General features: G+C 45.6%; 1 protein-coding gene across 8 annotated transcripts in view; it reads left to right on the plus strand.

The window, feature by feature from the left end:
• The window catches only part of KSR2 (kinase suppressor of ras 2), a 430,186-nt gene that overhangs the window by 169,657 nt on the left and 244,652 nt on the right, over nucleotides 1-15,877 (plus strand). For all 8 annotated transcript variants that reach the window (XM_059893620.1, XM_059893622.1, XM_059893618.1 and 5 more), the window contains one exon: nucleotides 7,534-8,047. In XM_059893620.1, coding sequence (XP_059749603.1) covers nucleotides 7,534-8,047 — 514 coding nt within the window. The remainder of the gene's footprint in view (nucleotides 1-7,533; nucleotides 8,048-15,877) is intronic.

A 15,877-nucleotide genomic window follows, 5' to 3' on the forward strand; every position in this document is an offset into this window, starting at 1 on the left:
AAAATCGGGATGGTGAGGGGTACAGACCTGTATTGGAAACCCCACTGTACCACTTATCAGCTGTGTGACCTTGGGCCACTCCGTCTCTCAGATGATCCTCCGTTTCCTCCACTGTAACATGAAGACAGTAACAGAATTTTCTCCAAAGGGTCTTGTGAGGATAATGTGAAGTAATGCATATAAAATACTTAGAATACTCTCTGGTGCATAGTAAGTGCTCAGTAAACAGTAACTCTTGTTAGTGTTAATAATAATTGTTATTGTTACTATTTTTTTGCTTTGCCAATGACTCCAGTGAAATATTTTCAGCCAGCATCTAAAAGTTCTGTTTCTTGCCGGAAAGTTGTGAGGATTAAACTAACAAGCATTTTGAAATATTCACAAAAGTTACAAGCAGGGGTGATTCTGGAATAGTAGCATATATGCATTCTGATGCTGGCACTGAAATTCAGACAAAGTCCAAGCCACACGTTTGCCTGTTTATAAAATATTAATGGGAAGGGACAAAGAAGTCAGACACTTGCCTAGACTTTCTGAAATCACTTTCTCCCTTGAGAATGGCTTTTATTTCTCTTGGTCGCTTATCAGAGAATGTCAAAAGAAAAATCCCTGCACCTTGAAATGTCTTTAATCAATCCTCAGACCTTTCATTTCTTAAAACCTATTCCCTTCTCCCCACCCCATTCAAGACTTGAAATAAAATGATTTTCCAGAAACAGATGACAAGATAGCAAGGGCTACGATTAATAACCCCCAGAGCACCTTGGTGCCACACCTTCCCTATTTAAAATGAAAAATTACCCTCTTGCCTCAGACTTTATTAAAAAGAGGATCAAAAGAGAGAGGGGAAGAGTTGATGTAATATAACCCATCAGTGAAACACTTCTGAAGCGTCGGCAGAGAGAAGTTGAATCCCTGTTAGTTGAGCGGCTGGCAGTTTGGTTAATGAAATGAGGCTTTTTGCTTCTGCATCCCCAAACTTCTGATTTTTAAATGTAAGGGTGAAGGAGAAGAGAATTTGATGGAGAAGGGAATTTGGAAAGAGTAAAGCTTTTCTTCCTCTCTTTTTATCTCTCAGACTTTGAAACTTTAGGACAGCGATCCTTGGGACCAACTCAGTGCTTCCTTGAATCTCATGGAGTTCTGTGTGTGTGTGTGTGTGTGTGTGTGTTTGGAGGAACTGTAGACTGTGGGGGGCAGTAGGTCCCAGCTCATCTTCAGATGACGTGTGATAAAGGGGAAGCGTGAAGGTGAAGGTTAATACCAACTATGGGACGTTATAGAACTCATTTATAAAACAGATCAATAACACCTACCTTACAGGGCGGGTAAGACAAGCACTGAATCCCCTAACTGGGCCTGGCAGGGCCCTCCAAATGCTAACTTTTCTATCATAACTCCGCAGTCTGTATTCAGTAAATGTCATTGACTCCTGGTTGAAGGCTCTGTTAGTCTCCTTGATCTGCTGTAACAAAACCACCACAAACTAGATGGCTTGAAACAGCAGAAATGTATTCTCTCCCAGTTCTGGGGGTCTTGAAGTCTAAAATCAAGGTGCTGGTGGAGAAGAATCAAGGAGAAGGCTGTAGGGGAGAATCTGTCCCATGCCCCTCTCTCCCAGCTTCTGGTGGCTGGGGGCGGTCCTTGGCTTGTAGCTGCGTCACTGCAATCTCTGCCTCTGTCTTCACATGGCCTCCTCCTCTGTGTGTCCTTTCCTCTTAAGGACACCAGTCGTTGGGTTTAGGGTACGCCCTAATCCACTCTTCCCTCATCTTAACTTGATTACGTCTGCAGAGACCCTATCTGCAAATAAGGTCACATTCACCGGCACTGGGGGTTAGGGCTAGCAGGAGCCCGTGGCAAATGGACCCCATCCCTTGGGCTCTGGTTTGTAAGCCACAGGATCAGGGGTGCGCCAGCACGTCCGCTGGTATGAACAGGGGCTGGGGTGTAACAGTGATATGATGGAAAGAACCTTGCCCTCCAGCCCTAACCCGCTTCTCAGCATTTTCCCGCTGGGAGAGCCAGCCCTTCCCTTGGCATAAGCAGGGGTTTGGGACCCAAGCCTCGTGGATATAACAGTATGGCCAAGCAGGAACTTGGCCTCCATGCCATCATCATTTATGGTTGTGGGGGTGCCAGCCCCTCCTGGGGCATGACTCTGGGGCTGGGGTCCAGGCCTGGAGCTTACAGCTGCATGATGGTAGACCAGAGCTTCCCCCTTGCTTATTACTGGGTTTGGTGGCCTTGAGCCCTGGGCTGTGTCAGGTTTCCAGGAGCTCTGCAGGAGGCCATTGCAGGGGATCAGTCACCATCCCCTTCCACTTGGCAGAGCAAATCCCTGGACGGTCCACCTTTGCCCTTCTTTCCAGCCTCAGCTTGGATGTCTTCCTCCTCCGGAATATCTCCAGCCACACTGAACTGCTTGCAGTTCTCCAGACTTGCCACGTTCTGCCGTCTCCTGGCCCTCGGCCCTGCTGTTCCCTCTGTCCGCATCCTTCCTCCTACACCCTCCACTCTGCCCCTTTCCTAGGATGTTCTCCTTCATCCTCAAGATCTGGGCTGAGGTGTCCTCTCCTCCGGGATGCCTTTCCCCACCCCTCCCCAGAAAGCTGGCTTCCTCCCCTCTGCTCTCGCTCACCTGCACTTTCTCTAACATTGGATTCCCGGTTCCACATTGTGAGTACTTACATTTATTTAATCGAGGTGAAACTCACAGAACATACAATTAACCATTTAAAAGTGAACGATTCCACAGCATTTAGTGCATTCACAACGTTGTGCAACCATCACCTCTATCAAGTTCCAAAACATTTTTATCACCCGAAAAGGAAACTCTGTACCCATTAAGCAGTTGCTCCCCATTCCTTCTTCCCCCCACCCCAGCCCCTGGCAACCACTAATCTGATTTCTGTCTTTATGGATTTGCCTATTCTGGGCATTTCATATAAATGGAATCATACACTATGTGACATTTCATGTTTGGCTAATTCCACTTGACATCGTGTTTTTGAGGTTCATCCAAATTGTAGCCTGTATCAGTAGTTCATTCTTTTTGATGGTGGAATCATATTCCGTTGTATGGACACACCACATTTACTTTATCCATTTGTCAGTCGATGGGCATTTGGGTTGTTTCTACCTTTTGGCTGTTGTGACTAGCATTGCTGTGAACATTCACATACAAACATTTGAGTGCTGCTTTCAATTCCTTTGGGTCTATACCTGGGAGTGCAATTGCAGTGAGTGCTTATTTCATTGTTGATCTTCCCACTAGACTGTGAGCATCTCGAGGACAGGGGAGACAGACGCCCGACCCCAGGGGCTGGTATAGCGAATGCCTGGGGAGCAGACGAGATGAGTCCCAGGCATCCCGAATAGATGTCTCACTCATCCTCAAGCACCCGCCCATTTGTCTGCATCATCGTGTGGTCCAGGCTCTGTGCTGACAGCTCGACTCATTTTATCTCATTAACTTGCTCCTTGCTTCACTCTGATATTTGCTCAAATGCCCACTGTCATGTCCGCATCCTTTTCTGATTGAAGTAGCCCCAATACTCTTTTTTGGTACCCACGTCCAGCTTTCTTTTCCTCCATAGCATTTATTATCACTGACATATTATAGGCATTATATTATATATGACATCTTATAAGTAATGTAATGTTACTTTTTTGTTCATCCCCTTTTCTTCTCTGTTTCCTTACCAAGAACATGAGCTCTGTGAAGACAGGAACTTTCGTCTCTTTTGTTCATTGCTGTATCCCGGTGCCTAGAACAGTGCCTGGTATACGAGAAGAGTGCAAATATTTGTGAAATATACTTGGGTGAATGAATGAATGAATGAGTTTAATCCTCACTGCACCCTCCAAGGGAGCCATGATTATTCATTCTCATTTTACAAACCCCCAGAGTCTCAGAGAGGTCAAGTAACTGGCCCAAGATCACAGAGCTGATCAGCAGTGGAACCAGAGTTCTAAGCTGGATCTCTCTGAGTCGCAGTTGCATATTCTTTTCACTTCACTCAGGGGAGCATGAGCTCTAGCGATAATGCCCAAAGTACTTCCCTGTGGCCTTGGAGTGCGGTATGTGATTAAGAAAACTTAAAAAAATAGATTTACTTTCTTACACATGTTTTACTTAGGCTCATTTGGCAATGTGTTTGTACTTCCTGAGCAAAGACATCAACCCAGAGCTTGCCGGGTGAGTCAAGCTGATCTGGGCTTGATTCTCTGTCTGCCCCCAGCTCTCAGAGCTGTTCAGCCTCTCCGAGCATCACCTTCCGAGAGGTACACAGGGAGGTGACGTCACCTGGTGCTGTGTTCAGCTCTCAGCACCGGCGCATACGCTTTAAACGGGAGGTAGCAACGTATCACCATGGTGTTGAGAATTACAGTACAAGCAGCTAACATTTATGGAGGGCCTGCTGTGTGCCAGGTGCTGGGCTCAGCACACTGCTTGTGTTATTGCATTTGATCCTCATAATATTCCCCCGGAGCAGGTCTACTATTGTCCCGTTTCACTGCTGATAAAGCTAAGACTCAGAGAAGTTTGATGAGTGTCCAAGGTCACACAGCCAGGAAGTAGGAGAGCCAGAATTAGGGCCAAGTCATCTGACTCCAGAGCTGGCTCTCTTAGTCCCTGGGCTAATGTGTATGTGTAAATATTTGAGAATCGACACACCATAGTGATGGTGATTTTGGTAGAATGTTCTGGCAAAGTCTGGGAGGAAGGAAAAAGGAGTCTCTTGCCAGAAATAGCCCTTGCTCCAGCTCCTGCTCCCATTTTGCTGATTATAATGGTCCAGGGTCTTTGGTGAATGCAGGTCCCACAGTCCCAGAGGCCCTGTGCCCTCGTTGTTGAGTTGGCCAAGATCCTGGGTTTGAATCTCAGCAGCCAGCTCCCATCTCTGCTGTAACCTTGGAAACATCTTCATCTCTGCACATACATTTCCTTATCTACAAAGTAGAGATCAAAATGGCCCTTTGCACACAGATTTATGAAAATTAAGTAAGATGTGGAACAGTCTCAATATACCAAATGAAGAAAGCAGATGACAAACCATTAAATGAGATCTTATGGCGTTTCTTAAAAAAAAAAAAAAGCACAGCAAACCAGCTGGCAGGCTCCACAGCCAAGCGTTAACAGGCAGGATGGCTAGGCTGTAGAGCAACATTGCCTTTTTCCTTATCCGGATTTTCCAGTTTTTCTATAATGAATATGTAAGAACAAAATGAGTTGTTTTTAATTAAAAAAGGGGCAGTGAGTCAGTGTTCATGAAAGCACTTTGTAAACTGTCAAATGCTCTATAAATTAGCTCTTGTTATGGTCCTTATAGTAATTATTATTGTTATTGCCAGTCGGCCACGAGTTGGAATTTATTTCAACTTGGCCTGTGATGGGAGGGCCCACTTGACTGCCTTCTGCCAGGTCCTGCCACGTGATCCTCTCTCTCTCTCTCTCTTTTTTAAAATAAATTTATTTATTTATTTATTTTTGGCTGCGTTGGGTCTTCGTTGCTGCACACGGGCTTTCTCTAGTTGCAGCGAGCGGGGGTTACTCTTCGTTGTGGTGCGCGGGCTTCTCATTGCGGTGGCTTCTCTTGCTGCGGAGCATGGGCTCTAGAGCGGAGGCTCAGTAGTTGTGGCTCGCAGGCTCTAGCACGCAGGCTCAGTAGGTGTGGCACACGGGCTTCGTTGCTCCGCGGCATGTGGGATCTTCCCGGACCAGGGCTCGAACCCGTGTCCCCTGCATTGGCAGGTGGATTCTTAACCACTGTGCCACCAGGGAAGCCCCGTGGTCCTCTCTTGACACATGCTGACTTCTCTCCATCTGTGCTGCCACCACCCAAGTGGAAGCCAGCATCCTCTCTCACCGGGAGCCCTGTGATACCCTTTAACTGGGTTCTCCTTGTCCAAGCAGCAGCCTCAGTGTCTTTGAGAAATGAACTTCATTAGATTTTTTGGGATTAGTTAAATTTTATCTATCTATCTATCATCTATTATCTATCTGTCTATCTATCATCTATTACCTCTCTCTCTCTCTCTCTATCTTCCCGTTTTGTTGAGAAATAATTGACATACAGCACTGTGTATGTTTAAGGTGTCTGCATAACGATTTGACTTACATACATGATGAAGTGATGACCACAACAGGTTTAGTGAACGTCCATCATCTCATATAGATACAAAAGAAAAGAAGAAGAAATAGAACTATTTTTTTCCTTGTGATGAGAACTCTTAGGATTTACTCTCCTAACCACTTCCCTGTGTAACAAATGGCAGTATTAATTATATTAATCATGGGGTACAGCACATCCCTAGTACTTATTTATCTTATAATTGGAAGTTTGTATCTTTTGCCTGCCTTCATCCAGTTTCCCTCCTCAGCACCCCCTGTCTCTGGTAATGACAAATCTGATCTCTTTTTCTATAAGTTTGTTTGTCTTTTGAAATATAATTGACCTACAACACTCTGTTACTTCCTGGTATACAGCATAGTGATTTGAAATTTCTATATATTACAAAACGATCACCACGATAAGTCTAGTTACAGCGTGGGGAATATAGTCAATAATACTGTGATATCTTTGTATGGTGAGAGATGCTAACTAGAGAAATGGACTTTAGATCAAAACCCTCAATGGCCTCCTGTTGAACTTGGTATAAAATCCACATGGGCCTGGAGGTCTGCCCTCACCTGTCCCTTCAGCCTCCTGAGCCAGTTTCCCCATTGTCACCATATATTGCCTTCGAGAAGACACCGGAAAAGGGACCCAGGAAAGTGCCTGCCCTGACTTAGATGGTTTTGGAGCCTGAATGTTTGGTCTCAGTATTTGACCCTTACGTTTTTACATCTCTTAGTGTAGAGGATGTAGGACTGCACGTTGTAGCCTGAGAGTCTGTATGTGTAGACCAAATACGTATTTGCACTCTTAACACAGCAAAACAGGATTTAGTTTTATTTTCTGACTTAGCTTATTTCAGGGCTGAAAACCTCAAGTTGCATTCAGACAGTAGGATTTTTTTTTTAGTGCTCCATTTTTTCTAATAAACTGTTGTAAGACAAGAAAATCTCCTTCCTACCTCTATGCTCTTGTCCTTACCATCCTCCTCCCCTCTCCCCACACCTGCCACGCTCTTTCCTTGGACATTGGAGCTGTGGGCTCCCCAACCCTGGACAGTGGAGGGCAAGGCTGTTGAATGGGGATTATGGTGAGACGGTCAACTGAAGGGTTTCATTCTTTTTCGAGGGGCCAAATGGGTGTGGTTGAATTTATGTAAATATGCATACGGCATATCGTGCATAATTTATGTAAATATGCATACAGCCTACCGTGCATAATGTATGTAAATGTGCACATAGCATACCGTGCATAGTTTATGTAAATGTGCGTACAGAGCACGCTGTAATCAGCACACGCGCAGTGCACGGTGTATACGGTGTAATGCGCGTCTACGGTAATGTGCCTACAGTGTAGTTCACCCGCTTTCTCATGGCTCATCTGTCGTCTCTGCTCCTTTGTCCCAACTCAGGAGGCAACCTTTCCAAACAAGACTGGACCATCCAGTGGCCCACCACGGAGACAGGGAAGGAGAACAACCCCGTGTGCCCCCCGGAGCCGACCCCGTGGATCCGCACCCACCTCTCCCAGAGCCCCAGGGTCCCGTCCAAGTGCGTCCAGCACTACTGTCACGCCAGCCCCAGCCCGGGGGCCCCCGTGTACACCCACGTGGACAGGCTCACGGTGGACGCCTACCCGGGCCTGTGCCCGCCCCTGCCACTGGAGTCGGGCCACCGGTCCCTGCCTCCGTCGCCCCGGCAGCGGCACACGGTCCGCACCCCGCCGCGCACCCCCAACATCGTCACCACCGTGACCCCGCCCGGCACGCCACCCGTGAGGAGGAAGAACAAGCTGAAGCCCCCGGGGACCCCGCCGCCCTCCTCCCGGAAGCTGATCCACCTGATACCGGGGTTCACGGCCCTGCATCGGAGCAAGTCCCACGAGTTCCAGCTGGGTCACCGCGTAGACGAGGCCCACACGCCCAAGTGAGTGCATCTGGTGGGTTCCCGGGGGCAGCTGAGCCTCCCGGTCAGGGAAGCTGCAAATCTACTTGTATTTCCCTCCTCCAGTTGGATGAAAGGTGGATTTTCCCTAATGGCTGGTCCGGAATTTCCCAGAAACGACCCCTTTTAATACTATTAATGCTGTAAAGTAGGGGTCGGAAAACTATAGCCCAGGAGCCAAATCTGAATTTATTGCAACGCATCCAGATTCATTCCGTTCTGTTTTGTCTGTGGGTGCGTTCCTGCTACGACGGCCGAGCTGAGTGTGGCCCGAAAAGCCAAAGTCTTTACCGTCTGGCCCTTTACAGGAAAAATTGCCAGTCCCTGCAGAGTCTATCCTAGTGCCGCCCCTAGAAATAGGACGCCAGCTGCATACACGACCTTACGTTTTCTAGTAGCTGCTTTAAAAGAGTAAAAAGAAACAAGTGATATTAACTTTTATGGTATGTCATTTAACCCAATATAGTAAAACATGATCATTTCAGCATAGAATGAGTGTAAAGTATTATTACAGAAATACTTTGCATTCTTTTCTCCACACTGAGTCTTTGAAATCTGGAGGGTATTTCACACCAGTGGCTCATCTCAGTTCGTACCGGCCACCTTCCAGGTGTGGAATGGCCACCTGTGTCAAGTGGCTGCGCTGCTGGATGGTGCTGCTCTGACTGACCCTGTGCCTGGGACTTGCTCTGTGTTTATACCTGAGATACATGCCCAGGTCTGCTGGGGGTGGGAGGGGGCTCGGGGAGCGGATAAGTGGACTGTCAGGGCAAAGGTCGTCCCGCAGAAGCTGCAGGTGGGGCCACAGGCACCGAGGGGATAAAAATCCTGAAAGTTGACATGGGCTGTGCCTGGCTCTGGCTTGGGGGTGGGGTGGGTGGGACTTGCTGCCAGCAGAGGGCGACACGGTGTCTGTGGCTATATGCCGGCTAATGAGAGAAATGGGGCAGCTCCCTCCAGGGCCGCTCAGAGGCTGGCTGTGACCTGGGTCCCTTGCAGGTTTTTGAGGTCTCAGTGTATTAAAAATGGAAGAAATGCTAAACAGGGTCACAGAAGTGAGTAGCACATTTTAAATATTTACCTTTAACAAAATTGCATCTGAGGCATAGAAGATAAAATGGTTATGGATAATCCTATGAGGAGACATGGGGAAGAGTCTAAATTTGGGAACTGTCGTGTGTGAGAGGCGTGGACCCCGGTTCTGGGAGCTCTGAGTTGGGGGAAGCACTGGGGAACGGTTCACTGCATTTCCATTTCAACGATTTAGCCGGTGTTTCGTGAGCTCTCACTACCGTATGCGGGTGAATCTAAGACGTTGATCGTGAGGTACATCCTGTGTGCATCTTAGAACTGATGAAATGTGGTGTGTTCCAGACTCTGGGCTAGTTGGCGGGGGTACAATGGAAAGGAAAAAGACATAGCCCTCGGCCTCGTGAAGACTGCTCTAATCCAGTAACCACACATAGGTGTTATAATCTTATGTCCAGTATTTACGAACAGTGTTACAGGCTATCAGAAGAAAGTGCAGGATGCTGTCAGAGCTTGTGGAGCTGATTGAGTTTGCACTGGCAGGGAGGTGAGTTGGGGGATTGGGGAGGGTTTGGTCGGCGTGGCTTCTAGAAGAACTGTTTGGACTGAAGGCTAATTAGGGATTAAGATGGTGGAAGGGGTGGGAGGTGTTCCAGGAGGGAACATGACCCATTGGAGGAACTGACGGAAGGCCTCTGTGGCTTAGGGAGCAGGCAGGTGATGCAAGAAGAGACTCCTGGGTTAGGCAGGTGGCAGCACTGTTCACAACAGCCAAAAGGTGAAACAACCCGAGTGTCCATCAGCAGATGAAGGGGTGAACACAGTGTGGTCCATCCGTACAATGAAATATTATTCAGCCATAAAAAGGAATGAAATTCTGACACCTACTACAACATGGATGAACCTTGAAAACGTTATGCTAAGTGAACTAAAAGCCAGACACAAAAGGACAACTATGGTATGATTGAACTGATGTGCAGTGCCTAGAATAGGCAAATTCACAGAGAGAGCAAGTAGAATAGAGGTTGCCAGGGGCTGGAGGAGGGGAATGAGGAGTTAGTGTTTACTGGGTAGAGTTTCAGTTTGGGAAGTGGAAAAGTTCTGGAGATGGATGGTGGCCATGGTGGCACACAATGTGAATGTACTTAATGCCACTGAATTGTACCCTTAAAAATGTTTAAAATGGTAATTTTATATATATTTTACAACAATGATAAAGAAAGAGACAGGAAAGCCAGGCATGGGCACACTTTTTCTGTAAAGGGCCAGATAGTAAATGTTTTAGGCTTCGCGGGTCAGGTGGTCTGTGGCATCTCTGCCATCGTAGCAAAAGCAGCCACAGACAATAGCTGAATAAGCGGCCGTGATGATGTTCCAATAAAACTTTACTTATAAAAACAGGCGCCTGGCTGCATTTGGCCCACTGGCTGTAGTATGCCCTGGCAGAAGCCCTGGTGTAGGCAGTGATTCTCCCTTCTAAGGCCTTAAAGTGATTTAAGTGGAAGACATGATCAGATCTGATTTTACGAAGGTTACTCAAGCTTCTGTGTGAAATCTGTATTGGAAACATACCACTTTACCAGACATATTTGGGACATCAGAGAGTTAACAGAGGGTTGATGCTTTTCTGATTGGAGTTGGGCTTGATTTTTATGGGTTTTTTTAATATAAATTTATTTATATTTTACTTACTTATTTTGGCTGCGTTGGGTCTTTGTTGCTGCGCGCAGGCTTTCTCTAGTTGCGGCGAGCGGGGCCTACTCTTCGTTGTGGTGCGCGGGCTTCTCATTGCGGTGGCTTCTCTAGTTGCGGAGCACAGGCTCTAGGCACGCAGGCTTCAGTAGTTGTGGCGCGTGGGCTCAGTAGCTGTGGCTCATGGGCTCTAGAGCGCGGGCTCAGTAGTTGTGGCACATGGGCTTAGTTGCTCCGCGACATGTGGGATCTTCCTGGACCAGAGCTCGAACCCATGTCCCCTGCATTAGCAGGCGGATTCTCAACCACTGCGCCACCAGGGAAGTCCTTATTTTCATGGTTTTGTGAGGGCCAGAGAGACTGGCTGCTGAGACCTCAGGATGAGGACGTGGGGAGGGGTTGCAGGAAGGCTAGGAATGCAGGTTGCCGCTGTGGAAGGTGGGAGGGACATTTGGTGTCTGCTGGCCATGGTTTCCCCAGACTGTGCATCTCCCTCTCTCATCGCTGTGTTGATCACAGAGTGAGGTGGAATTTGACCAGAAGGCAGAACCTGGCTTGACAGACACATGATCTTTTAATCTACAAGCTGGGGGCGAAGTGAGGCAGGCTGCCCTTTGCCTGTTTGTTTTTTGCCCCAGCATTATTGAGATGTAATTGACAAATAACACCGTGTAAGTTCAAGGTGTGCAATGTGATGACTTAGTACACACACATATTATGAAATGATTACCACAATAAGGTTAGTTAGCACATCCATCACCTCGCATAATTACCTTTTTTTTGTGGTGAGAACAGTTAAGATTTGCTCTCTTAGCAACTTTCAAATGCTAACAATATAATATTGTTAAACAGTCAACATATTGTACGTTAGATTCCCCAGAACCTATCCTTGTAACTGGAAGTTTGTACCCTTTGAACAGCATCTCCCCATTTCTCCCACCCCCTAGTCCCTGGCAACCACCATTCTACTCTCTGTTTATATGAATTCAATGTTTTTAGATTCCACATATAAGTGAGACCACGCAGTATTCTTCTTTCTCTGTCTGACTTATTTCCCTTAGCATAACGCTCTCAAGTTCCATCCATGTTGTTGCAAATGGCAGGATGTTTTCTTTTCTGTGGTTGAATAATATTCCATTGTGTGTGTGTGTGTGTGTGTGTGTGTGTGTGTGTGTGCCGTATTTTCTTTATCCATTCATCCATCAATGTGCATTTAGGTTGCTCCCCTATCTTGGCTATTGTGAACAATGCTGCAATGAACATGGGGGTGCAGATATCTCTTTGAGATGATAATTTCATCCTCTTTGGATATATACCCAGTAGTGGGATTGCTGGATCATATGGTAGTTCCATTTTTAAATTTCTGAGGAAACGCCATACTGTTTTCCATAGTGGCTGCACCAATTTATATTCTTTTTTTTTTAATTTTAATTTTTATTTATTTATGGCTGTGTTGGGTCTTCGTTTCTGTGCGAGGGCTTTCTCTAGTTGCAGCAAGTGGGGGCCACTCTTCATCGCGATGCGCGGGCCTCTCACTATTGCGGCCTCTCTTGTTGCGGAGCACAGGCTCCAGACGTGCAGGCTCAGTAATTGTGGCTCATGGGCCTAGTTGCTCCACGGCATGTGGGATCTTCCCAGACCAGGGCTCGAACCCGTGTCCCCTGCATTGGCAGGCAGATTCTCAACCACTGTGCCACCAGGGAAGCCCCCAATTTATATTCTTATCAACAGTGCCCAAGGGTTCCCTTTTCTCCACATCCTCACCTACGCTTGTTATCTCTTGTCTTTTACATGGTAGCCATTCCAACAGGTGTGAGGTGATATCTCATTGTGGTTTTGATTTGTATTTCCCTGATAATTAGTGATACTGAACACCTTTTCATATACATGTTGCCTTTTGTAAATTTGTAAACCTTCTTTGGAAAAATGTTTATTCAGGTCTTTTGCCCATGTTTTAATTGGATCCTTTTTTTTCTTTTTTTTTTTTCTATTGAGTTAGTTGTAGGAGTTCCTGATGTATTTTGGTTATTAACCCCTTATCAGACATACGGTTTGCAAGTATTTTCTGTCATTCTGTAGATTGCCTTTTCATTTTTTGACTGTTTCTTTTGCTATGCAGAAGCTTTTTAGTTTGATATAGTCCCACTTATTTATTTTTCCTTTGCTTTTGGTGTCATACCCAAAAAATCATTGCCAAGACCAGTGTCAAGGAGCTTATTTTTTTGGTCTATTTTTTAAATTGAAATATAGTTGTTGTATAATAGTATATAAGTTACAGGTGTACAATATAATGATTCACAATTCTTAACGGTTATACTCCATTTATAGTTATTAGAAAATGTTAGCTATATGCCCCATATATTGTACAATATATCCTTGTAGTTTATTTTATACCTAGTAGTTTGTACCTCTTACTGCTGCACCCCTATGTTGCCCCTCCCCCTTCCCTCTCCCCACTGGTGACCACTAGTTTGTTTTCTTTTCTTTTTTTTTTTTTTTTTTAAATCACCTGGTAGAGTTTTTTTTTTTTTTTTAAGTTTTAATTTATTTATTGATTGATTGCTTGATTGCTATGTTGGGTCTTCGTTTCTGTGCTAGGGCTTTCTCTAGTTGCGGCAAGCGGGGGCCACTCTTCATCGTGGTGCGCGGGCCTCTCACTATTGTGGCCTCTCTTGTTGCGGAGCACAGGCTCCAGATGCGCAGGCTCAGTAGTTGTGGCTCACGGGTCTAGTTGCTCCGCGGCATGTGGGATCTTCCCAGACCAGGGCGCAAACCCGTGTCCCCTGCATTATCAGGCAGATTCTCAACCACTGTGCCACCAGGGAAGCCCCCACTAGTTTGTTTTCTGTATCTGTGAGTCTGCTTCTTTTTTGTTATATCCACTAGTTTGTTGTATTTTTTACATTCCATTCCACATGTAAGTGATATCATACAGTATTTGTTTTTTCTCTGACTTATTTCACTTAGCATAATGCCCTCCAAGTCCATCCGTGTTGCTGCAAATGGCAAAATTATGTTCTTTTTTATGGTTGAGTAGTATTCCATTGTATATATGTACCACATCTTCTTCATCCAGTCATCTGTTGATGGACACTTAGGTTGCTTCCATATCTGGGCAGTTGTAGATAATGCTGCTGTGAACATTGGGGTGCGTGTATCTTTTTGAATTCATGTTTTTGGTTTTTTGGGATATATACCCAGGAGTAGAATTGCTGGGTGATATGGTAGTTTTATTTTTAGTTTTTTGAGAAACCTCCATGTTGTTTCCACAGTGGCTGCATGAATTTACATTCCCACCAACAGTGTACAAGGGTTCCCTTTTCTCAAGGAGCTTATTTTAGTGGGCTGTGACCAGCATTAAAAAATATGAAATAGACTGTCCTAGACTAGATTATATTGGAATGCATTGCATGTAGTGAGGCTAAGTGTTAGTATTGTTTTGTGAAACTTGTGTCAGATATACAGTCATCCCTCGGTATCCACAGGGGATTGGTTCCAGGACCCACCAAGGACACCAAAATCCACATATCTCAAGTCCCATTGTTGGCCTTCCATATCTGCAGTTCCAACCACAGATCATGTATGACTTATTGAAAAAAAAAATTCATGTATAAGTGGACCCACACAGTTCAAACCCACGTTGTTCAAGGGTCAAACTGTATATAGTTTTTTTTTAAATTCTGGGGGTTCTTCCCACTTGGGACAGCTTTGATTTGGGAATAAACCCCACTGGGGAGAGGGTGAGGAGATTTAAGAAGTCAGCCTTTTATGCTGTGGAATGTCGCCAGAGGCACTTCTAGAATTACTCGGCTCATTCGGGTTTCAGTTGTCTGTTTAATGTCTGGTTTCTTCTCTCCTTCTCCCTGGTAGCCCTGCTGGGGATGGTTCTTTGTTGCCAACTTGGCAGTTTTAAGCCTACTTTTATTTCCTCTCAATGGGATGAAGTGGGGTTTCCGAAGTCACAGGTCCTTCTGAACAGAACTGAGTCTTTCAAAACCATTGGTTCCTGTGAGCTTTCCAGCACCAGTACCCTGATGGGTGTTGGGCGGGAGGAAGGCTGTGTTTGAGACCATTTATTCTTGGCACTCTCAGGTGTACCCACAGTGATGTTCAGCAGGTGGTCTGCTCGGGTTTCAGTCCTGTCCCCAGTAGTACTTCATGGGCATTTGTAGAAAAAGCAGGGCAGGAAAACAAGACTATATTAGCTATAGTATGTCTCTCATCGCTGGTAGCCTTGCAATCCAGGTACGTTGAGCTGGGTCAGAACTGTTGTGGTTGGTATTGGCCAAAACCGTTTCTCCTGCTTTGTATGCATTCTCAAAGTCCTTTTTACTTTCTTCTTTTCCTTTTTTTCTTTTCTTTTGCTTTGCATTCGAATTTATGAGTGTGATTTTACTCCTGTGGCACTACCAAAACACACACACACATATACAAGTGTATGCATACACACGCAGAGGGAAAAAAGTCCTATTTTTTCCCCTGGTAAAAGTAATACCTGACTGTTGTGGAAATTGAGACAACACAGGACACATGATGAAGAAAGTAGAAAGTATATGCTGGACCTTTTGTTTTATACACATGTACATAACATGCATTCTCACAAGGGTGAAATCACCCCTAACGGGGCACAAATTGGTTTTTAGAGGAGAGAGGTGGGGAAAAAAAACCTTGATATAATAGTTTGCGGATCTCCGTAGAGTCATATACATAAATAGATACCCAGTATATCTGTGGTATTAAAATTTCATTGGGAGTTGGGGGTGACAATTGGCAAAAAATATCTAAAAAGCTTCTTTAAGGGGTCATTGAAAAAAGGCTGGGTAACACTGACATAGATCTGTGGATATAATCCTATAGATAGACTTAGGCATAAACATTGGGGGTTACTAAGTCTCCCCAATGTTCTTACCCGTCTCTTTTCTCCCTCTGGCTTTGTGGACACACTTACATAGGTAAGCTGGCGCTGATTCCTTACGGTCAGCCATTTGAAAAATTGAGGGAGCAATCTCAGGGACTCTGGTCATCTTGGCCTTCAGTCCAGGATTCCATGGTTACTGTGTTGGAAAAAGGAAAAACCTAACAATTCTTAAG

This window comes from Balaenoptera ricei, chromosome 14, assembly GCF_028023285.1.
Source record: "Balaenoptera ricei isolate mBalRic1 chromosome 14, mBalRic1.hap2, whole genome shotgun sequence".
Lineage (NCBI taxonomy): Eukaryota > Metazoa > Chordata > Mammalia > Artiodactyla > Balaenopteridae > Balaenoptera > Balaenoptera ricei.